This window comes from Brassica rapa, chromosome A10 (genome assembly GCF_000309985.2).
Source record: "Brassica rapa cultivar Chiifu-401-42 chromosome A10, CAAS_Brap_v3.01, whole genome shotgun sequence".
Classification (NCBI taxonomy): Eukaryota; Viridiplantae; Streptophyta; class Magnoliopsida; order Brassicales; family Brassicaceae; genus Brassica; species Brassica rapa.
The window spans coordinates 19099496-19123911 of record NC_024804.2 but is presented as its reverse complement, the minus strand read 5'-3'; the positions used below and the strand labels follow the sequence as shown (position 1 = coordinate 19123911).

General features: G+C 36.1%; 7 protein-coding genes across 8 annotated transcripts; 1 reads left to right on the top strand and 6 right to left on the bottom strand.

Annotated features, from left to right (window-relative positions):
* Window positions 1-3703: 3703 nt before the first annotated feature.
* On the bottom strand, window positions 3704-5657 carry LOC103847099 (protein MAINTENANCE OF PSII UNDER HIGH LIGHT 1). The gene is made up of 3 exons (XM_009124140.3): window positions 5344-5657; window positions 4728-4862; window positions 3704-4239 (listed from the first exon to the last, which is right to left on the bottom strand). Exons 1-3 carry the CDS (start codon window positions 5518-5520, stop codon window positions 3874-3876), a joined length of 678 nt encoding a protein of 225 aa, XP_009122388.1. The 5' UTR covers window positions 5521-5657; the 3' UTR covers window positions 3704-3873.
* A 1679-nt stretch (window positions 5658-7336) lies between these two features.
* Window positions 7337-9679, bottom strand: LOC103847097 (aspartyl protease AED3). The gene is made up of 3 exons (XM_009124139.3): window positions 9146-9679; window positions 8154-8634; window positions 7337-7963 (listed from the first exon to the last, which is right to left on the bottom strand). Exons 1-3 carry the CDS (start codon window positions 9620-9622, stop codon window positions 7602-7604), a joined length of 1320 nt encoding a protein of 439 aa, XP_009122387.1. The 5' UTR covers window positions 9623-9679; the 3' UTR covers window positions 7337-7601.
* A 241-nt stretch (window positions 9680-9920) lies between these two features.
* LOC103847096 (putative RING-H2 finger protein ATL69) lies at window positions 9921-12087 on the top strand. The gene has a single exon (XM_009124138.3). It carries the CDS (start codon window positions 11427-11429, stop codon window positions 11898-11900), a length of 474 nt encoding a protein of 157 aa, XP_009122386.1. The 5' UTR covers window positions 9921-11426; the 3' UTR covers window positions 11901-12087.
* LOC103847095 (WAT1-related protein At5g07050) lies at window positions 12036-15947 on the bottom strand. The gene is made up of 7 exons (XM_009124137.3): window positions 13973-15947; window positions 13806-13868; window positions 13580-13696; window positions 13230-13485; window positions 12876-13037; window positions 12532-12683; window positions 12036-12433 (listed from the first exon to the last, which is right to left on the bottom strand). The coding sequence occupies exons 1-7, from the start codon at window positions 14179-14181 to the stop codon at window positions 12193-12195; spliced, it is 1200 nt and encodes a 399-aa protein (XP_009122385.1). The 5' UTR covers window positions 14182-15947; the 3' UTR covers window positions 12036-12192.
* A 958-nt stretch (window positions 15948-16905) lies between these two features.
* On the bottom strand, window positions 16906-18911 carry LOC103847094 (dr1-associated corepressor homolog). The gene is made up of 6 exons (XM_009124135.3): window positions 18667-18911; window positions 18325-18397; window positions 18132-18225; window positions 17775-17921; window positions 17620-17677; window positions 16906-17559 (listed from the first exon to the last, which is right to left on the bottom strand). The coding sequence occupies exons 1-6, from the start codon at window positions 18697-18699 to the stop codon at window positions 17062-17064; spliced, it is 903 nt and encodes a 300-aa protein (XP_009122383.1). The 5' UTR covers window positions 18700-18911; the 3' UTR covers window positions 16906-17061.
* On the bottom strand, window positions 18132-21270 carry LOC103847093 (CBL-interacting serine/threonine-protein kinase 2). Its single transcript, XM_033282071.1, has 3 exons — window positions 18667-21270; window positions 18325-18397; window positions 18132-18225 (listed from the first exon to the last, which is right to left on the bottom strand). Exon 1 carries the CDS (start codon window positions 20856-20858, stop codon window positions 19536-19538), a length of 1323 nt encoding a protein of 440 aa, XP_033137962.1. The 5' UTR covers window positions 20859-21270; the 3' UTR covers window positions 18132-18225; window positions 18325-18397; window positions 18667-19535.
* A 256-nt stretch (window positions 21271-21526) lies between these two features.
* LOC103847092 (CBL-interacting serine/threonine-protein kinase 2) lies at window positions 21527-24018 on the bottom strand. 2 transcript variants are annotated; one of them, XM_009124133.3, is made up of 2 exons: window positions 23276-24018; window positions 21527-23209 (listed from the first exon to the last, which is right to left on the bottom strand). In XM_009124133.3, exon 2 carries the CDS (start codon window positions 23204-23206, stop codon window positions 21809-21811), a length of 1398 nt encoding a protein of 465 aa, XP_009122381.1. In that variant the 5' UTR covers window positions 23207-23209; window positions 23276-24018; the 3' UTR covers window positions 21527-21808. The 2 variants fall into 2 exon arrangements, with proteins under 2 accessions (XP_009122381.1, XP_009122380.1); XM_009124132.3 differs by having other exon boundaries at window positions 21527-23215; window positions 23276-24014.
* Window positions 24019-24416: the final 398 nt, after the last annotated feature.

Genomic DNA, 24416 nt, shown 5'->3' with positions numbered 1-24416 from the left:
CAATGGCTACGTTGTGGATCTTTTGTTAAAAGCGAAAGCACTTATTAACAGTGTATATCTTACATTATATGATTTTCAAGATTTGTCTAAAGCGATGAATATATTACATGCTTTATAACGATCGACATGGGCACTTGATTTAATTTTGTATTTTTCCTTTCAACTTGAGATCCTTGTTTATTTGTGGGCTATCGACATATAAGAAAGATCTTTTCGACCCCAAAAAGATTTATTAGGAGTTTCTCATTTTCAGGTGTTTTGGTTTACATTCATTGAGAGATTATAAAAATAAAATAAATTAGAAAGATGGATATAAAAAATTTAATTAGTTTCAAGCTAAAATACTTTTTTTAATCATTTATCATATTTTTAAAAGTACCAAATTAATCATTTATCTACTAAAAATGTAATTAAAATTTAATCACATGTTTTTAATTATTTACTTATTATACATTTTAATGAAATTTTTGATACATTTCTAAAAGGGAAACAAACGTTTTCATATTGAAGTTTTTAGAAAATGAGGAACAGACTAGAATTTTGATATAAATCTAGGTTATAATTAAGAGTTTGTCTCTAATCCTAAATACATTTTCAGACCATAAACTTGACCAAACTGCTATCATTTTTTTTTTTGACTAAAGGTTTTGCTATGAAAATTTTCATTTGTAAAAGAAAAAAAAAGATTAAGGTGATACGATTGGCAATACCAAATTTTGGGTTCACATTAGTTTGGATATCAATCTTAGTTATTTGTTAAACCAGCATATACGTCAAGCATTATCTCTTTTGAATATTTTTCTTTCTTTTGACAACCGGTGACAAATCTACTTGGGAAGATGGGGTGTCACATGATACCCCTTAAACGTGAATAAATACTATTTGTATGGCAAAACTTTGAGTAATAACTAGGTCTATTGGTAGAGATACTCATGTGCACCTCTAAACCCAGCTTCAAATCCTTCTAATGACATCTTTAAAAAATTCCCTTCTTAAATTAGTAGTTTGATTCTTGTTTTATATTTTCAAGTTGAATACTACTAAAGACGAATCATATTCTCTTGAAGCACACTAGCAGTTCCGTATTGTTGAACCACTCCATACCCACGTGGTACCACGCTCATTTCCACGTGGACTAACATGTGACAATAATATCTAGGGTATTCAAGAGTCATTGTCATAAGAAAGTCGTTTAAAGATTACTACAATATGGCATTGGTAAGAAAACATTACTCAAACAAAATAATTGGATCGAAATTATACAAAAAAAAAACTAGTTACCGAAAGCCAAAATTTTATCAAACTAGTATTGTACTTGATTTGAAATTTAATATATGTTCAAATATATTTTGTTGCCTTACCTATTCTTTTGTGGATCATGTTTTAATTGGTTGGGCTTGGTGTATCGGTTTAGATTCCGATGTATCACTGCCTTATGTGTTCAATTTCCCTCCTACGCAAATTTAAAGGTATTTTTAACCGGACCTTGTAGTTCAGTGACGATTAATTTGAAGATGAAGTCCAACACAGTGAAGTCATCTGGATTCGAGTCTCATCTATTGAATAATTAAAATTTCGGCATCGCTAAAAACAGAAAATCGGGATGTGGCCGATAACGTAGACTGCTAACATATGGCTAGTTTGGACCCAAGATACATCTATATAATTCAAAAATAAAAAGACATTTATATATAGAACATTTTATATATCGACATGCCGTTAAAGGCACATAACCTGTATTAGATGCGTTGATGCACTAAGTGAAATGGAGCCTACATTGCTTTCTAAGAGTATATCTTATGCTTTTTGTATTGTATAGGTCGACAATTATAGACAAGAAAATGTGTGACATACGACCTACTTTAATGGAGAAGGATATATATCTCTTTCATTACGACTCTAAACCACATCCGTGAACCGTGACAATGATTTTTCCCCTCGTGTTTATCGAGTAAAGATCATGATGGGTCAAAATTCAAACTAATATTGTTACTTGGAATATTTGGTAAATAAGTCACGTGGGATATATAATAGCATAAGTTTTGAAGATTGGTCACCGGAGATAATCAGTTGAAAGAGTGCTTTTAAGTGTATCCTTCTTATGTTGAAGATTGTGAATTGTTGGTTGCAACATGAAGAAGACTTAAAACTCTTCTTTGGTTTTGAACACAAAAGGAGATGAAAGACTCTGAAACATATAGCGGGTTCAAAACCTTAGTAGAGATTAATTTTAATTCTACACCCTGCGCGGGTGTATATTTTGAAAAATATGTTGATATTTGTTTTTCATGTAATTATTAGGATTTGGAAAAATGAATCCGAGGAACATAACCGATACCGATCCAAAGATATAGTACCAAACCCAAACATAAATTGATTAAATATTCTAATTATTCAAAATTTTGTTATTTAGAGAACCGAATCTGATCCGAACCGAAGTATTTGGATATCCGAATTTATCTAAAAATAGATTTATATACTTATATATATTAATTATTTTTAGATTTAAAGTATATAAAACATCAAAAATGATACTTTTAAATTGGTTTAAATACTTGAAAATATATATAGATAGTCAAAAGTAAATATCTGAAATAGTTAAAGTATACTCAAATCACCAAAAATACTTAAAATAATTATTGATTTCGTATCCAAAATTTTAAATCAAGCCAATTGATATGTTAAGCTTAAGTATTATGACATATGTTATTCAAATTTATACGTAATATATTATTTTATTTATACATTTTGAGAAATTTAAAATATATAATGATTTAAGACTTTAAAAATAATTTAAATTAGTTATCTAAACCCAAACCAAACCCCCAAAGATCCAAATCGAACTCAAACCAAAATTTAGAAACATTCTAATAAGGCTGAAATCTTTGACCCCGAAAACCCAAAATACAAACCGATCAGAACTAAACCCGTATGGGTATCCAAAAGCCCATCCCTAGTCATTATTATATATCATATTTTATCATCATATAATTAATCGTATTTTATATGTACCATCATATAAGTAATCATATAATTAATAGTATTTTATACATACCATCATATAAATAATTACATATATTATATTTTTAAAACTTAATATGAAATATGAAAACCATAATTTGAGTTGGTATTTCAAATTGGGCTTTGTATTATATTTTTCTTATATATATTGACAATATTTTTTTATAATGGTTATTGAAAAATAGTTTAGTAAAAATCCATTTTTGAATATATGTATATTTTTGAATCAATTTTTGATATAAATCAAATTTGAATTATTATTTTGATTTGAAATATGTATATAAAGTTTAAATTTTGTTTTATGGTTAGTTTAGAAAATTTTTTTTTAAGGAATTAGATTGACCCATTTTGGTATATTTTAAAAGTGGCCTAGATAACTTTCAATTTTTTAAAAAAACATAAGCCCATTACTTTTTTTCTTAATACTACTATCCTTGTTTTCAAACAAAAATATTTTTTTTTAAAAGACTGCAATCCATGTTTCCAAACACTCCAAATTCTTAAAAGTCCTATTCAAGTTTCCAAACACTCCAATTTTGTACTTGAGTTTTAATAAGATAGATGAAGCTAGCACCTTTCTTGGTCCAAAGCTAGATCCAATGACAACAAAGTCAACATGTCTTCGTTAATGGATTATATGCTATGCCAAAACCAAGATATTGTTCCTCATGGTCAAAGCAACTGAAGACAAGAATAGGATTTGATTCTTGATTTATAACACCAACTCATAGAGGAAAGAGAGAGTATGCATATAGTTACATCCGAATATTAACAAGACGCATAATCTTGGTATATGATTCATGTCATCTTTTACACAGCATAAACTGAATCCCTCCCTAGGCTAATAACCTCTTAAGAGGTACTACTTGTTGCCTGAACAGAAGGCGTCTCCTCCGGCTGAGCCACACTGGCTGTAGTTTCCGGCGGTGAAGTTTCTTCCTGAGCCACCGGTGGAGCATCGGTGAGGATAGGGGCAGAAGCCTGAACAACTTCTGAAGGCTTGAACTTGTTGATGTAGTAGCTGAGAGACGGTCCTCTGTAGTCCACTGCTTTTGGTTTAGATGGAGCATCTTTACCGACTTGGAGGAGTATAGAGGAAGCTGCGGCGATTGCGATAAGGGCAAGGCCTCCTACGATTGCTGCTGTGTTCTCAGCTCCATCAGAAGATGACCCTGCAGTGCCTGAGCTTATGGCACTCTCTGCAACATATACTGCAGGCTGCACAAAGTAACAAGAAAAGCTATATTCTTCAGCAAAAACAAATAGAATTGTCAATAAGAGTAAGAAGAAGCCAATAGAATTTGCATGGCGTAATATTGGAATGAAGACAAAAGAAAAAAAAACCAAACAAGTGAGACCAAATATAGAACCAGGCTGATAAGATCAAGAAGCATAAGATTATGTAACATCTTTGGAGATTTGTTGAAGATCACTTAACAACCCTCAACAATAAGGCCCCAAAACAAGAAAGTGATCAGAGGTCCCTAATCAGAGATCTCTTCTTATCATGCTTCCACCACATTCTAATGCATAACAAACGTTCCCTAGGCAAAACCTAAATTAACAAAGCTCCAAGCTTTGTCCTTCAATTGAAAACCAAAATCTCTCCCAAGCTTCTCTCTTTCTCTCCCATACACATTACTAAGGAAACTAAAGAAACTAAACTTAATAAAAAAGAAGTAGGTATGAGTGGATATATTACAAACCTCAATAGAGTAAACATTAGTCTGACCAGCAGTATCTTTCTCAACATAGCCAGTCCAACCACGCTTCCGAGGTGGAAACGTTCCCACCACTTTGGTCTTCTCTCCAGCCAACCATTCCATACTCACTGTCCCAACCTGTGTGTTTCACCCATCCAAACAACATCAATTTTTTTTTTTTTTTTTTGCAGTTGCATGATTTTTTTAGTTTGTGATCACATCAAATTCTAAATGGTGTTGAGGTTTCACTAAAAGTAACCATTTTTCATATAATCTTAATACTAAAACATCAAAAGAATGTGACTTTCTCCATAACCATGGAGATTCAAAAGTTCACTCGTACATACTCTGTAACAAAAAAACAGAGCTACACTACTTTGCCACCAAACAAGATCATTTTTTTTCTTCAAATGTATGGTCAATTCTAACTGGTGTTGAGGTTTCAGTAAAAGTAACAATTTCTTTTACAAATCTTAATATTAAAACATCAAAAAGAATGTGACTTTATCCATAATCTATGGAGATTTGAAAGTTCACTCATAAACAAAAAACACATAACAGCACTACTTTGACAGCAATCTTCTAATAAAAATTAATGATTGTGTAAGAAAAAGATTACCTCTTTGTCGGGAGCACATTCCTCGGCATTACAATCAGGATCGTCGGAAGAAGCTCTAACGACTGATACGAAAAGCTTCCGTCCTACCGACCTGGCGCTGAGGAATCTGCCAAGAGGCTTAGGAGATGCCAAAACGCAGCCGTTTGGGGATAGCAAGACGTTGGAAGTGCAAGACATGGCTACCTCAGATTCGAGGAGGTCCGGACAGGAGATTCTTGGGTTTGTTTTATCTTTTTGAGTGATGAAAAGGTAAAGATAATATGTGAGGAGGAAAAGAGCAAAGAGAAGACGATGATGATGTGTGTTGTGCTGCGTGGTGTGGTGTGGGCTTTTCATTTAGGCTACGCGTGTAAGTGCCCACCCCAGAATCCAAAACCCATACAAGTTGCTAAGCCCCTCCCACTATAATAATAATATCAACAAATAAATAATTTTTTTGTCAACATATCAACAAATAAATAACTTTATTTGGCTTTTCTCACAATAGTTTTTACTTACCACTAAAATATTATAAGAATTTAAAAAAATCTGAATAAATAATTGAAACATAAGATATAGTTGCACTGATGAAACATTTGGAAACTTGAATAGAAAAATTTAGTATTGGGGTAACAAATGAATTTTGCAAATTGTTTCACTAACTTCAATCAAATATCCATTAGACCGAATTAGTCCTTCTCAAATTTGCATTAGTTTTTCTTTCTGGTGAAAAAAATTGCATTAGTTTATAACATTAACCGGTAATTTATTTTCACCTTTTGTTTATGGAGATTTTACGCATTTCTTTTTGTGTGTGTGTTTGTTTGTCATCTTCCACACTCCCTTTTCTTCATTTCATAATGTTCTCTATAAGGGCTATAACGAATGATTTCAGTTTGCACACAATGTAATCATCACATCGACCAAAGAAGTCTCCGTGGGTTAGTGACTTAGCCACTATGCCTTGTGTCTTTAGCATGTGAGACTCACATCACACGTTCCCGTTGTGGAGTAAAAAGCAAATATCTATATCCAAAAGGAAAAGAAAACATACATCATAATATTGTGCCGACTGAACCAAGAGTAGAGAGCTTTGTTGTGGTGTTAATTACATGATGGATACGACATATTGAGTTTATAACAAAGTTTGTGTGTGCTAGTTGGTGTGGTGTAACAATTTTTTTTTTGTTTCTAGTCTTCTTCCACGTTTTAAACTTCTTTTTTTTTTCGTTTTAAACTTCTTGGTGATTGAGAGAGCTAGCTTCAAGATTTTAGCAAGTTGTAGTAGGTCGTTGGAAAATTCTGGTGGAAATTAAAATTCTGTACAAACAAGAAAATGAACCTCAATTTTAAATGTACACTCTGACTCCAGTTTCTCTGCTCTCTTTCGCATAATCATTTATGACATTTGATATCTAACGCAGTTGGCCATTGAGTGATGTATTTTTAATATCTTATGCACATTACAGTGTCCACACAACCCTATAAGCTTTGACATTTTTTTTTGAGAAAAAGAAAACTACGAGCATGAATAACCACTAGATATGCCCGAGGGACCTATGTATTGATGAGCACCGATTTAATAAACGACAACAAAATTTCATGTAACTTCAGAATAAAGAAAACATTCGAAATGTACCTTTTTATCAACTACTCATACAATTAGATCAAATTCTAAAGTATTTCGGGGAACACTTCTATCTAACTGTATTTTTGATTATATGGGGATATATATGGAGCAAACTCATGCTCTCAATTTTTTTTCTTCTGTAAACTCTAAAATGTATTAATCTTTGAAGCAAAGGCCGGTCTGTTTCCAAACGCACCGAGTGGACTTGCATATCTCTCCATTTGAAATGTATCAAATTGTCCAACATGTGATTCTATAATTTTATCATATGTGATCTGCCATCTATCATTATCATAGCATTCTTAAAATTTATAAACAACAGTTTTGTATTTATTTATTTATTGCTAAATTATTACAGTCGCATAATAAAGAGCAAACATACAGTTTCCTCAGCAGGTAATAGTTTATTCTATTAGTTTTGACCCGAGTCTCGAGATAATTTAACAAAGGTTAAAACCACATAATGACTTGATAAGAGTAGACAAATGCTACACACCACCGTCCTCTAACAAACACATGAAAAGTGGCGAAGCAGACAGAACGAGGAAAGACAAAAATGAAAAAACACAAAAACACACACAAACAAACAAGTCGCTGCTCAAACACTACTAGTACGCTCTTAATTAGTTATTGTCTCATTCATCTTTTCTTAAGAGCACCGTTCACGTGCCAACCCTAGACGTCCATTGGGAACGTCGATCAGGACACGATGGTTCTGCTGCTGCATGCTTGCGATCACGTTGACGACAGAGTTCACGTTTTCCGGCGACGAGGCAATAGCGAGGCACGACAGGCTCCCGGCGCTGCTGTGCAACATCAGGTTATCCGCTGGCATAGTCATGTTCACTCCCTTGAACATGAATGTTATTGTCGGCACCGTGATTTTTCCTGAGTAACACGTGTCGAAACCTCCGAGTGAGGTCACCACTGCGGTACGTGGCTTCACGCGCTTCCTGAACTCGTTCCTCACTGCCTCGTAAACCGGCTTAGATAACCGCGTGTACACGGTACCTGCAAATCAGATGGCCGGTTAGGCGGTTAAGATCCTAAATACATATTAGTTAAGAAAACCGAACTAAACCGACTTTTAAGTCTACACCAATGCAAAATCCAAACCGGAACTGTCTTAAATTCAAACAGAAAACCAATAATTAAAAATCTAAACCGAAACCAAACCGGATTGCAAAATGTAATTTCGTACCGGAGTCAAAGATGGTTCCCGCGCCAGTGGTGGGATTAAAAGCAATAGCTGCCGGCGGTATATCGACGACTTTCTTAGCGACGCGTATCGCAACGAGGTTGACGTAATACAAAGAAGACCTCCTCGGGTTTCTCAGGAGTTGCGTGTACTTCACGCGCACGGGCTGGGCGGTGGGGCCGAGTCTCAGCGATCCGGAGAAGGCGAGAGACCTGAAACTCGGCAGACAGTAGGAGAACGTGGACTTGTAAAGTGACTGAGCCTGTGACATGAGTGATAATGGGCCTCGTCCTAGGCCCAATAAGCCTTGTGGAGGAGGGACGGTTCCTCCGCCGGCGACTTTGTTGACGCAACCGAAGGTGAAGGCATTGATCGGATCGGCGGCGAGGCGGATGGTGTCCTGAGAGAGGTTAGCGGCGATGGAGGAGCTTCCGTAGGTGAGGTTGAAAGAGCACGCGCGTGATCCGCACGTGGGGTTGGGTACCTGTTAACAAGTGTGTTCACGTGAGTTAGTGCAATGTGTCGGTCTGGTTTAGTGAGTGTTCTGTAATCCCGTGAATTATTTTTCAGACTTTTGGGTGGAATAATCAAATTATTAACCACATGGGACCTCACTATCTGTGAAAATACTTTTTTACCAAAAATATAATTTAAATAGTGTTTCAATTTATTTATTTTTTAAAATTTTTGGTCAAATAAATTCTAGATCTGAAGACTACTAGTTTGAATATAATTTCCTTGTTTGGACTACAATATTCTCATGCTTAGATCTTTAAGATGAAAACAAATTGCAAGTTGCTACTATTATAATACGACTACAAAGTTTATGCTACTATTATAGTAAGTGACATACATGAGCCAAAAATGTTAATTCGATTATGGAGCATTAATGAAGCTACGAAAATGTTATAACATAGTGTGAAGAATACAATTATAATCAAAAACATTCTATGGAACATATTTATTATTTATATCTGAAGGTGTGTTTATTATACCTGCTTACACTGAGGAGCACTGCAACTAACGTTCTTGAAAGTGGTGGACTTGGCCGGAGAAAAGGCGGTGGTTGAAGGACAGCCAACGCAGCCGGAGCAAGGCAACCAAGCCACGTCGCTGCTCGTGTCCATGGCTAAGAGTAGAGACTGAGCTGGTGTACCTATCTTAGCCTTGACAATGTACGTTGTGCTCTGCAACATTTGACGCCCTGAGGCGACAGGAACCACAGATCTCCCGGCGACGAGGCTTGTCAAGTACTGGAGACGGGCCTGGTCTTGGGCCAGAGTCTTGAGTACACGCGCTTCCCATGAGAGCGGGGATGAAGATTTGAAGGGTGAGCAAGGGCTGTCTATGTGGAAAATCCTTAGGGTAGAGCCTTGGTCTTCAGTGCTGGTGAGGTCACAGTTTGGGTGGTTTAACCCAAGTGCCAGTGGAATAATGAAAAAAAGTTGGAGGAATATAACTAGAGTGGTCATTGTATTGTATGTGTTGGGTTGGATGGGATATTAGTTGGTGGTGGCATGAGAGGGTATATATAGTGGAGTGAGCTACGAAATGACCAAGTAGTACAACAAAACCAAACTTATATTAAAGTAAATGAAACAAATCAAAGATTTATTCCACTTATCATAAGGTTATGAGTTCGAACTACAACGGCGGTGTCAATAGGATTAACTTAAGCTGCTCTCGCTTCTAGTTGGAAGAGATTAGTTATTTTAACCGTGGAGTCTTTACCATAACACGAGCTCTTTTGTCCTTACATGTGGTTTATTCATAATAGTAAATGGGGTATGCTTTCAAATATCCAACAATTCACATTCCAAAAAGAGTATATTCCCGCAGCATGCGAACCGGTGAAACTTTGGTGCTGGTATGGCCACAATTATTCACCATGCTATTATTTATCTTTTCTTTTCCTTTGTGAAATTGGTGTCGGCCAACAGTGTATTTCTTCATCTGTTTCTTTACTCTTCCGGTAGTGCAAAAGTTAATTTCCACTACTTTGGTGGGGTATTTGTTATTGATGGGCATAGTAGTATAATAATGAAAACATGCCTGTCTTGCAACTGGTATAAAATAGAAAATGGTTATTGAATTCTGAGATATATTTTCCTTTGAAAAGTATATATATTTTATTTAACAGATGGGTTTATGCACAGATTGGGCTGATCACATGTGGCCCGATGTGATTCACACTTTCTTGTTAACTATTCTTAATCTCAAACTTTTAGCTCCATGTACGGAATATTTCAAAATACATAATTTTTTTACGCATTGCACAAATATTAAAAATTTTATTTTTTTTGAAAAAGTAACTTTACAAATAAAATTTAAAAATCATTCAACAAATTTAAAAAAATAACTGAAAAATTTAATTAGTTACACAGTTTTCAATAAAATTAAAAATAATATAAATATATCAAAATTTTATCTATTTTGAAACAACAAACATTTTTTAAAATATCAACTATTATGAAACGGAAGGAGTAGTATTTAATTAATTATTTAATGCAGTAAATACAAAAAAAATGCAATTTTACTCCTCCTCTGTCACTAACACGATTCTACAATTCCTAGGTCAAAAAGGCAATCCCACTAATCACGCAAAAACATAATTTTGCGGTAATGATTGTAGATAAAAAAAAATTCGCTAATGTAGATGTTGTCGCAAAAGAGGAGGTCATTTTTTTTTAATGAGAATCACTTACTAACTTCAGTTTTTTACTGATGAGATCATTTTCAATTGAAAATAGTGATGTCACTAAAAATTAGTACTCATCAAAAGATAAATGTACATTACATCCATGCACTTAGTACACGGATGGAACGATTGTACGACTGATGTCATAATCAGATGAGCGAATCTAATCTCAAATCCTTTCACACAAAAAAAAATTTCTAATCTCAAATGAACACTAACATTTTCCAAAATATTTATCATATATACAAATGTTCATATAACAGTGTAAAAACGGGAACATTTGAGACTTTGCATAACGTCTAACGAACTTTTTGGGTTGGTTTCCGAGCTAAAATATAAAACCTTTTATAGAATCACTAAAGATCTAGAGTCAACGATCCATAATAATATAAGAAGATGAAAGATTCAAGGTCATAACTTCATATAACCCCAATTAAAATATACTACATAACAATGTTCTGAAGCAACATTTAATTGTTTGCCCGGGGACTACGCCAAACTTGTCTCCTCCTATACAAACTCTTCTTCTCCTTCCACGTTTTAGTTTATTTCTCTCTCACAAACTCTCTCCATATACAATGCTTCCAACAAATCCTCCGGCCACTGGGGTTGGACTTGGTTACGGCATCGCCATCGCCGTGAGCATCCTCATCCTCATCTCCACTATAATGCTCGCTTCATACATCTGCATAAGGTCAAAATCTGCTCCAAGAGACGGAGCCACGAGCGACGGAGTTCTTGACTCGCCGGCGGCTGAGGTGAAGCTCGGGCTGGACCGGCCTGTTATAGAGTCATATCCAAGGATAGTGCTTGGAGAGAGCAGAAGATTACCGAGGCCCAATAACGGTCCATGTTCAATATGCCTATGTGATTACGTAGCTCGAGATCCGGTTCGGTGTATACCGGAATGTAATCACTGCTTTCATGCTGATTGTGTTGATGAGTGGCTCCGGACAAGTGCCACGTGCCCTCTTTGTAGAAACTCACCGGCTCCGTCTAGGCTTGCCACACCATTGTCTGATTTGGTCCCAGTCGCCTTTCAAATCAGGTAAAGGTTAAATACCTCTTCGTTTCAATCATAACATTCCTTCAAGGCTCCAATTATCTTACTATTTTTTGTGCTTAGAGATTAGAACTAGTGAGTATTGTTATGGTTCAAATTTGTTATATTCCGAGAAATACTCAATAAGAACATTCGTATTGATGAAGTGCAAGTTAGAGTTCTTGCTATTACACGTATTTAATTCATAATCATATAGGTCAAAATTAAAAGTGAAAAAGACAAAAATACACACAAATATCCGACCAAAAGTAGTCTTTTATTATTCTCTTCATGCAATCTTTTCATGGCTCTTGGCTAGTTTTCTTCAAAATTGTTTCTGATGCTGGAGTACTGATTACAATCGTTGATAGCATAGAGTCCGAATATTTCATTTCAGTTCCATTATTAGCTTCCACATCCTCGGTTACTTTATTAATATTCTTGGTGGGTTCTAACATCTCACAATGAGTCACTTCATTTTCCTTTTGTTTTCCCCACAAGACCGCATACAGTCCAATTACAATAAGTACCGCTCCAATCACCCTGTTACAAAACCAAATCGATAAGCTTTCATTTGCGTTATTGAACATTATGAACATGATCATGGAGTATATGAGAAAGGGGCAAAAGTGGGAATTTACCCTCCAAGGAAGATCCTTTCTGCTAAGACAAAAGAACCCATGATTGCAACTATAACCATCATTAAAGGACTAAAGGCAGTAGCAAACACAGGTCCTCTTTTCTTCATCACTATCCCTTGCACATAATATGCGATACTTGATGCAACAATCCCCTATGTTTTCCAAATAAACCATTATTATCCGTTAATAAGCCATCTACTTATACATGAAAAAGGTCCATAGAGTTTATCTCAGAAAGCAGATAATAATAATCAACCAAGTGGTCCATGACCTTATATACCAGATTACTTATTTTCACTATGGGATTATATAAAAAAAAAAAATATGAGAGAAATTAATGTTACAGAGTAAGCGGCTGCAAGGAGGTTCATGTCCCAGCCAATTTTCCAAGCTGATGGGTTGTGTTCCATGACAAACGTCACAGCAACTGCTTGTAATGTTCCGATGAAGCAAACTAATGTTGTTAAAGTAAGCTGATGCTTCGAGTACGTCTTTAGTATCTTTGCCTAATCACATAAATCATGATCGAACCAATAAACAATGAGTGAATAATTGTAAAAGTACACACCCTTTAACAAAAACAAATTTGTAAAAGTAAAATTTTGGCTGTTCACTTAAACACAAAAAAATATAAAACAAAATATATTATTGTCCCTTGGTTACTTTAGGGATAGCTTCAAAGTATAATCTCATTGTACCTGAAGAACGAAGAGGGAGGCCCATGCAAGGGTAGCAAAGATGAGGAGGATGGAGCCTTTTAGAAAATCCTTATTATCATTTGAATTGCTAGACGGTGTCGTGTCGTTAGCATGTTGGAGATGCATATATTTAGTCCAAAATAGCTCAACGATGGGTCCCTTATAAATTGTCATTAACATGGCTCCGGCTACGGTCACCACCGTTCCAGCTATTTTCGCCTGGCACCACAGTTTCTTCACGTCCAACACCTCCATCCTATTAATCAAATTAGACAATAGTTCTTATAAATGATATACCATTCAAAAAATCATCAATTGCCTAATATTTATGATTGTGCTAACTTACGTACCGGAATAGAACGGCCAAGATAAAGGTCATAGCCGGAAGCATGTTACTTATGGCGCACGAGAACGTGGGCGACGTATATTTCAACCCCATATAGTAGAAGTTTTGATCAATCACGGGCCTGTTAATTTATTATACAGGGAAAGATATGTTATTCTCTTGTTTTTTATTTTATTTTATAAAACGTCCAAGAGACTATAGTTATATGGAGATAGTCATTAAGTAATAACCCAAGAAGGCCGAGAATGAATAGTTGCATGAAAATGGTGAATGTTATTTTCGGCTGAGCTTTCCTGTAAAATTAAAAAATTTGAATACACAAAACCATTAACAAATTTCTTGTTCATTGACGAATCTCTCTTTCAAGAAGTCATGTAATGAAAAATGGATATATAACCTTTCGAAGAAGAAAGCGAAGGGAGCAATAACGGCGGTGGCGATTGCATGGCGGTAGACGACAAGGACGTAGTGGCTCATACCGGTGTTGAGGGATATTTTGGTAATTATGTTCATGCCGGCATAACCGAACTGGAGAGATATCATGGCGAAGTAGGGCTTTGAGCTTTTGAGGAAGCTTTCACAGCAACCAAGCTTCTCCATCGACATATTGCTTCTAGTTTGTGTGTTTGGAGTGTGTAAGATATATGTTGAGTGGTCTTATGTATTTATAGTAAGATGCAACGTACGTAGTCATGTATTTTTACTTCTTGTTTAATGTTTCTAGGTTTCTTGGTTGACGTCACTTTCTCACCTCCCCTCTATAGTTATTGGTGCTCAAATATGATGGTCGAATCCCCTTTTAGATCATACATTATACATAACCTCATGTGCTACTATGAAACTTTTCAGTAGACAAATTATGAAACAAACCTGTACCTAGTTCCATATATGAGCAAATGTCTAGCAAAAAAAGAAAAATATATGAGCAAATGGCCTGGAGTTTACAGGCTAGCCAGAAGCTGAGCTACGGATGATCCAGCCGCTGATGTAGTAGTATTAGCCATGGACTGGGAAATTTACCCACAAAATTGCAGTATTTTTTTGGGATTGGATTATGAAACTCTAATTTACTCATATGGGAGACCCTAAATGCTTACGAATTACGATTATTGCCACTTTTCCTTCTCTTGAATTATTTATTTTAATTTGTTCTTATATAACAAGCATATGATTCCAATTTGAGAAAAAACTACATTAATTTGAAAGTAAATTTTGACACACAATAAACGTTATATCCGATAATCAGAAACGCACTTTTGGTTTCGTTAACAAACCAAAGTGATTTTATAATAATATTGCATGATTCGAGAAGGAACATAAGTTGATATTGGAAAAATGGGGGAAAAGAAATGGACACGTGGCAAGTAACGGGATGGATTACGGGGAGCATCTAAGGAATCGTTGTAGTGACTCTTGAGGTAAGCAAACAAATGACATTGAAGGCATTAAGGTGTGAAAATCTTCGAACTTGGACCATATGATCATATTATTAAATCATTCAAAAGCTAGGTTACCCCTTCACAAAAGTAAATAACTCTTTCTAATCTAACGGCTACAAATTAATCTCTAATAAGAAATGGAGATACGATGTGTCGATTTTGAGTGTCAGGAGAGTAGGATTAATCGGTTTCTTGTCGTCGTAAACATGGAGTGAAAATGAGTTTAAATCAATATAAACATGGAGGAGAGTGTGATGATGGTCTCGGAACCTGTATTTTTTGGTAAAGTCGAAAATCTAACTATAAGAAAACTTTCACATCCATAAGTGTAAGAGATGTAATATACAATGGATAAACAATATCATTCACACATAGTTAAATTAATTTGAGATAGAAATAACTTTGTTATTATGATATCATAGCTCGGTTACACATAACTAAATGTCATTTTAACTTCTAAAATTTATGTTAAAAAAATTTAAAAATTGATTTAATTATTTATATCAGTAAAATGCACTTAATTTTTCGATCACATATCTTAAAAAAATTCAAGGTTAAACATGTTTGAACTAAAATAGCAAAAGACTATATCACATATCGGAAGTAATTTACGATATCATGTTAATGAAGCCGAAACAATGAAAAAGTTATATAATGATTGTAGATTTATTAAACAAATATTTTGAGCTTTTTAAAATTTAATGCATTGGCCGTCGCATGAAATGGAGTCATCGAACCGAGTGAACGAACGAGAAGGCTATGGCGGTCGAAACGTTATAAATTATTTTGTTATAAATGTTATTTTACATTTTCGATACATATATTAAATAATTTTTCTAGTTTTTATTTTTTATTTTTGATTCATTATCTAACGGAAATCAAACAAAATATTATATTAAATAAAGAGCAATTGTCAAAAATAGCACATTTTGAAGTTTATGTCTCAAAAATAGCACTAGAAGGAGAAAGTCACAAAAATGACATTCATTAAAGAGTAAAATATCCCTAATACCCTTGGTTTAAAATTAAATAAATAAATAAAAATAAAAATAAAAATAAAAATAAAATAAAAAAATAATTTTTTTTTATAGTTTCAGATTATATGTTTTCAGATTCGAAATTTTTATAATTTTTTTTTCGAAAATTTTTTTTTTATTTTTTTTTTCAAATTTTCTTTTTATAATTTAAAAATACTTTTTGGAACTGTTTTTTAAATTTTTATTTTTTATTTTAGTATGTTTTTTTTATAAAATTTTAAACTCTAATTCCAAAACCCTACCCCTTAACTCTAAACCCTAAGATTTGGATTAATTAATCCAAGGGGTATAAATGTATATTTACCTCTTTAATGAAACCTATTTTTGTGACTTTGAGCCTTGAATGCTACTTTGGGAACAAAAACTTGGTTTAGTGCTATCTTAGTCTTTTTCTTTTAAATAAATGTAAAATAGAAAGAAAAAAAAAACTTATTGTGAAATAGAGGTAAATATCATCTTGAAAACTTGGTTTAGGACAACATTAATGAATAGAGGGAAATATCATCTTAAAAACTTGTTTTAGGACAACATTAACGAATATAAATGAAACAATTGTTGCTACGGTCACGTGTTGGGACGATTTCTCGTAGAATGTAAAGCCAAGAGTGGTTGGATCTTTTCTGTTTATTATGTTCTTTCTGCGCCACTTTACACCAAATCAACTTGCTTTCTAGTTTCTGCAAATTCTTGACAACTTTAAATAACCTTATATTATAGGGAATGTAAGAAGATCATCGAAGCTGGACGGTCTCTATGTCTTAGTCTGAATATAATAAGAGAAAACATACTCTTGGTTAGGTCTTGAGATAAATGATGCAAGATTTTCTGAATCGGTCTAGGCAGATGAAAAGCAATCAGGTTTCAAACTTCCGAAATAATAATTAAAAAAGGGCCTACAATGTTTTTCTCCATACAGAAAGAGAAGAGCAACAAGAGCCATATGATACACATCTTCTACATAACACTGCTACTCTCTATTTAATCCCCCTACTAACAAGTGGGTCTCAGCATCAAGCTTCCACCTCGTCATAATCTTCTTCTTCCTCTTCGTCTAACCTCTTACCCATACTAGCAAGCTGCATTGGATCCATATTCCCTATATCCGATATGGACCAACCCGGATACTCCTCTGGTTTTGTTGTCTCTCTTGAGGCTGTTGTGACCACCACCACTGGTGGCTTTGTCTCTACTTCGAGGGTTTGTGTGTTCAGATCGAAATCTCGACCTAACCCTGAGTTTGTGTCGTAGTTACCTGCTTTTGGACTTTGCAGCTCTTGCTTAGACATGTCATCTACATCCTTCTTCTCAGTGTCTTGTTGTTGTGTTGGTGAAGGCAGCATCGTGATACCGTCTTGAGTAAGCTGTGGTGGTGCTGACAATATGGTTGGTTCTGTTTCCATCTCGCGTTGAAGAAGCTCCTTTTCAGCTGTTTTAGCACTTCGTCCACGTCCCCTTCCACGCCCTCTTCCTCTACCCCTTCCACTTGGTCCCACTTGCCCCGTCTCCTGCTGCAGTGAGGAAAACATCACAACTAGACACTTAGAGACAAAATAGCGAGTAATGCTCACCACTTTGGTTTTCTTTATCTCCTCATCGCTGTCATTAGCTTCATCTCCCGTAGGTTTCCTGTGGCCAATCAAAAACAGCATATCAAAGTCCCAGAAAAATAAACACATACAGTACGAAGCTAAGCTAAGAGATATTAATTAACAAAGGATCCAACCTTCTCTTAGAGATAGTGCGATCGTCCATGGTTGCATCAGACTGGCCATTACCGTGACCGTGACCATGCCCATGGCCATAGTCAGGAACCTTGCTGACAACTTCCCTCAGAAAGTCAAACACGTTGTACGTTTCCACACAATTTTTTCTGTAGAAAACAGACAAATCAATTAATTTGGATGCAAGTATAATGACAAAAGCAATGATAACAAGCAAAATAATATTAGTTAAAATAGAAGCTATATGCGAAGTAGTCCCCAGCTTATTGTAATAATGGGTTAATTACTTGATAATAACACAAAATATTGATTGATAGATAAGATACAAACAAAGATGTGTGAAGAAGCAAAGGACTTACAGGTGCAAAGAGCTCACAGTCTTGGCTCCTCTCTGAAGGGTGATTTCGTAAGTACGATCACAAAGGTCTTGTAAGAACAATTCCAAAGCTTTTGCTGTGATTTAAATGTAGAAAACTTAGCAACAAAATTAAAAACAAAGTCCATCAAAATTTGCAAAGTTAAAAAAAAAAAAAAAGGTAATGTGAGACTCACAAACAAGGACAGGCACAGCCAAAGCAATCTTGCCAACATCCTCGTCAGCTTGCATTATTTTTTTTATACGCGCCTGCAAAAATTATAATCACCATTAGACACAATCCAATATCATTTTACAAACAAGTATCCATCCTTCACAATATAAAAAAAAATCATAACTTTTTTTATCAAAATCATTTGAATTAGATACAATACGCAATCAAAAGTACCAATTTTTATAAAAACCCAATCATCAAAGTACTGATTTTTATATAGCCGAGCGTTGATTTTCAATATCATGGTGAATTAAATTACAAAAATTTCCAATTTAATCAACCAATCGGAAAAAGGAAAACTTACAGCAGGGAAACGGGTGTCGAGCTTCTTCCTCATGATTTTTTTGGATCTCGCGATCAGAACGAACCAAAGGACGAAACTTTCGACGTGAGATCGAAAATCAGAACTGAGAAATCGTTTTTTTTTTGTTTTAAAGGAATGAAATTTTATTGATTAGGGGGAAGAAGAGTTCGTGGATGCCCACAAAACCAGATCCAACGGCCACGACTCCCTTCTCTTCTCCGACTTGTTCGTCCGTACGATCATATCCTCACGATTTTTTCTCTCTTTTTCAGTTAAATAAAATAAAATATACGAAGGAACGAACGCGTCAAAACTTATATACAAAAAGACGGAACTACCCCTCAAACATAAGAGAAGCGTTCATCTGGTGGTTGTTCCTTTTGAATCATTACCGGTCTGATTCAAAAATGTTCCAAACCGATCCTTCGCTAAGTTAGTTAATGTACTTCGCAAAGTCACAACTGAAACAGAAGAGTGTAAATCATTTCCTTTTGTCTCTAAAGTACGCAAAGAAGAAGTGAAGTAGTATAAGGAGTAGTTTCATCTGGAAATGTCTACACTTTTATGTAAAAATATTTTTTTTTATGAATAAAATTTAACATTCGTTGAAAAGAAAAAAAAGTTTATGAACACATAACAATGTGTAAGCTTATACACTTTACCACCTCATTCTCTGCTCCTCTACTATTGTTATTGTATCAACCAAACCTCAATAAAAAACTCACAAACGTAAGCAAAAAAAAAAACACAAAATGTAAAAAGCTTACAACAAGCAGCTATCTCTACAATGAATGCAAGCTATGTTAAAAAACAGGTTTTTTTTTAAAAAAGGCTCTTAATTAGTTCTTCACTTCACTTTTTGTTGATCTCTACAATGGTTCTTGTCCCTCCTTCAAACCACGCAACACATGCTCGTTCTCCCCTTGCCAAACCCAAACAATATCAGCCAGAGCAGGCCTAAGATCCTCCTCCACCATCCTCTGATACTCCATTGTATCCCCACTACATTTCTTCACTTCAACCAAGTGAAACGTCTCCGTCACTTCAAATATCTCCGCATCTATCAACAACCTCCCTTTCCTTCCTTCCTTCCCTCCTTCCATCTTGAACAGCCCCGCCTCTTGCTTCCTTATCTTCATCTTCAGCCCTTTAGCCACCTCCTCCAGCTTACAAATGATCTCCGAAGCAGGCTTTCTAGATGTGAACTTAGACTCTTTCTTGCTGTACACTTCTCCAAATAGTCCTCCCAGTGCAAGCCCCGAAGACAATGCAATGATATCAAAAGCATTCATGCTTGAAAGCTGCGGCGGCGGCTCGCTTGGACCTGAACCTGAACCTGAGCCTCCTACAGCTTCCTTCTCAATCCTTTTCTGCTTCATTGGTAAACCTTTCTTGAACCATGAACTCTCCTTGATCTTTGAGATGGTGATCCTACTCTCAGGGTTAGGATCCAGCATCTTAGACAACAGCCTCTTCGCTTCAGGAGGGAACTCACGAGGACACTTGAACTGCGCTTTACCTATCTTCCTATACATATCCATCAGATTCGAAGCGTAGAAAGGGAGATAACCAGTCAAAAGCACAAACAAAACAACCCCACAAGACCATACGTCCGCTTTAGTCCCATCGTACCCTTTACGGTTAACAATCTCAGGACAAGCGTAGGCGTGCGAGCCGCACGCCGTGTGAAGCAAACCGTCAGCGCGCTTGCTCTCTGCAAGCGCGCTTAGACCGAAATCAGAAACTTTGAGGTTATCGTGCTCGTCAAGCAAGAGATTCTCCGGCTTGATGTCGCGGTGGTACACTCCGCGGCTGTGGCAAAAGTCAACCGCGTCGATGAGCTGGTGAAAGTACTTCCAAGCGACGTTCTCGGCGAGTTTGCCTTTGACCATTTTCTTGAAAAGCTCTCCGCCTTTGCAGTACTCTAGGACGAGGTAGATCTTTGTTTTGGTCGCCATGACCTCGTGTAGATTCACGACGTTTGGGTGTTTGGCGAGGCTCATCACGGAGATCTCTCTCTTGATCTGCTCGCTGTGTCCGACCTTCTTGAGTTTGTCCTTGTCGATCATCTTGATAGCTACACTCTCGTTTGTGTGGACGCTTCTTCCGTAGAAGACCTTGGCGAAGTTGCCTTGGCCTAGTAATCTCCCAACCTCGTATCTATCGGTTAGTATGCTTGGTTTGTTCTCCATCCTTAGTCTACAGATTTTGATTTTTTAAAACAAGAAAAAGAGAAGCAATAGAGAGGAGGAAGAAGAAGAAGACACAAAAGGAGGACGTGCAGATCTCTGCTTTGACCTCTACTCATCTGTGTCTTTGTTTATTTATAGATAGTGCTTGAAAAAGAAAGCATGAAACATTCCAAAATCAAATTAAAATCTTACATAGACAGAGTGCATATGTTGTTTCCCTGTGGACTTGTCAAACCTAACGCGCTTGCTATTACTGTATATGCCGTTTTGATACCTACCTTTTGTCAACGCGTAACAAAAGAAGCACACATGTTTAAAACGATGTCATTGCACATTGTTTATTTATTTTGCGTTTAATCCACAGTGTTTTCATACGACTTTTTTACAAAAGTCCTACAAAACGAAAGTGAAATGTCTCTTAGATTCTTGTCAGCAAGCTTCTCAAAACCTGTCATGGAGATCTGAAAACAATAGCCGTTGCTGTAATTAACGACCAGGGCCTGCTGGGAAAAAAACGGATGAATCATTGCCCTCTAGTCCCCAATTTTTTTTTTTTTGAAAAAGTTATATAGACATAGATTTCCAAATTTGTAAAAAAAAAAATTATTTAAATTTTTACTAAATTGTTTGGGGACTAGAGGGCAATGTTTCATCCGGCTCTGCTAACGTCTATATAAAATTTGCTTGTTTTGTACACTTAACAAGGATTTGCTTACACAGCCCACACACAAACACATCCTCTGATTCTTGCTGTTGTGCGGACAAAACCTTAAGAAAATTGTAAAAGATGCTCAAGTAAACACAAGGTAGTTTGTTACAACAAACGAACTATCTGCAAATTTTTGCAGGCTATTGTAAAGAATCAAGTTATAACTGTTCCCCTTTTTTACCTCTTGCTTTGTTTGTCACCTTATGTTTATAGAGTCTCTTCTTTTCTTCATGTTTTCCTGCTACAATGGTTCACTATGCTGTTCTACTCCCTGTTCATCTTGCAAACCAAGCTTCAGCTGCTCTTCCTTCTCCTTATCGCCTTGCCAAACCCAGACTACATCTCCCAGCGCAGGCCTAAGATCCTCCTCCACCAGCCTCTGATACTCCACCGTGTCGCCATCACATTTCTTCACTTCAACCAGGTGAAACGTCTGCGTCACCTGGAATATCTCCGCGTCCATCGACAAAGCTCCCTTTCTTCCTTCCTTTGACCCTTCGAGCTTGAACAGCCCTGCGTCCTGCTTCCTTATCTTCAGATTCAAACCTCTGGCCACCTCCTCCAGCTTAGAAATGATCTCCGCAGCAGGCTTCCTCGACGCGAATCTAGACTCCCTCTTGTCATTCGCATCCCCGAAAAGCCCTCCCAGATCAAACCCCGCAGACAAGCTGATGATATCGAAAGCGTTCAGGTACGCGAGCTGAGCCGGCGCCTCCTCGTGGAGGCTATCTCCGTTCTCGCTGCTCGAGCCTGAACTCTCTCCAACTTCCACTGTGGGAATAACAGTTGTTTCCCGGAGTTGTTTATCCATCTTCTTCTGCTTCAAATGCAGCCCTTTCCTAAACCAAGAACTCTCCCTGATCCTCGCGATGCTGATCCTACTCTCGTGGTTAGGATCCAGCATCTTGCACAGCAGCCTCTTCGCCTCGGGGGCGAACCAGTTCGGACACTTGAAATCCGCTTTACCTATCTTCCTATACATCTCCATGAGATTAGAGTCGTGAAAGGGGAGGTACCCAGCCAACAGCACGAACAAAACAACCCCACAAGACCAAATATCCGCCTTCGTCCCATCGTACCCTTTCCTGTTAATCACCTCAGGCGCCACGTAAGCAGGGGTCCCGCAAGTGGTATGCAAAAGTCCGTCTGCGCGCTTGCAATCCGCAAGCGCGCTCAGACCGAAATCCGAAACCTTGAGATTCTCATTGTCATCAAGCAGGAGATTCTCCGGCTTGATGTCGCGGTGGTAAACACCGCGACTATGGCAAAAATCCACCGCGTTGATGAGCTGGTGGAAGTACTTCCAGGCGACGTCTTCCCTGAGTTTTCCCTTTTTGACTTTGTTGAAAAGCTCGCCGCCCTTGCAGTACTCGATCACGAAGTAGATGCGGGACTTGGTGGCCATGACCTCGTGGAGGGAGACCACGTTGGGGTGCTTGGCGATACGCATGACGGAGATCTCGCGCTTGATCTGGTCGCTGAGCCCCACGCGGAGGACTTTCTCTTTGTCGATCATTTTGATGGCCACGCTCTCGTTGGTGTGGACGCTTCGACCGTAGTAGACTTTGGCGAACGTGCCCTGACCTAGTAGTCTACCTACCTCGTATCTGTCGGTTAAGACACTCGGTTTGTTCTCCATTTCCTAAAACTGGAGAAAGGTTTGAGACTTTAGGAAGCGAATCTGATACCAATGGAGAAGGAGATTTACCTGTAAGGAAGACGATACGATCTATGAGGTATGGATCTTTTGCTATGAGTAGAGCGCATTCAGCTCTGCTGCTCCTCTCTGTCTTTGATTTTTTTTTTTTTTAATTTATATATTTTTTGCTTTTTTCTTTTATTTTTATTGGAAATAAAGAGAGAGAAAATCTAAGGCAGATTTTTTTTTTAAAAGTGGTGTTTATGCGTGGAAGTGAGGATAGACACAGAGGAGCATGTGTTACTTGTGGGCTCGTCCACCTAATCCGCTATCATGCGCCTTTGATAGTTGACTCTTCTCATGGATCTGTTTTTTTTTTAACTTCTAATCCTATTTAAATGCTACTTGTGTAATTAAGGATAAAAGCCTCCCAATTAATAGCTAGATCTGTCAAATCACGAAACGTAAACACAATTTTTAAGGAGTTCTTTTTTAAGTACCGTTTAAAGTTATGCAATTAAATTTAAAGACGTCTGCGACATCCCTTTTATACCATTTACGTATTAAATAAAAATCATTGTAACAATTTTTTTATTCACGTGTTATCACTATAATAATTTTTAGAATCTTTAAAAAAATATATTGGTCCATCTAAATATATAATAAATAACCATGAATTTATCATCAATGTTCGTTATTATTTCTTTAAATAAAAATTATGAAATTATCTAATGTGCCTAAAATATATATGACAATTAATGATTTTAAATAATAAAGATTTGACAAAAAATATTGTATCTTCTATCATATTTGTTTAATTTTAAACTATTAAAATAAATTAATCAACCACGATAACCATATAATAAAAAATTAGATTTTTTCTATATATGTTATATTTTGAATTTTTTAAAACAACTACAAATTACTAAAACTGATAAAAGTCTCACATTCAAATTTTGTAATTTATGGTTTAATTTTTTTGTTATGACAAGATACAAATGATTACAAAATCATATATATATATATATAGTTTTAAAATAAAGTATATACCATATAAAATACTTAAATATTTAATTTTGAAATTTACTTTGAACAATTTTTTTTGATAAAAACATTGACAACTTAATTTTAATTTTTTTTACTAAAACCATTAATCCCACAATAAAAATTTCGTTAATAGTAATTTTAAAGTTTTTGCTATAAAAAATAC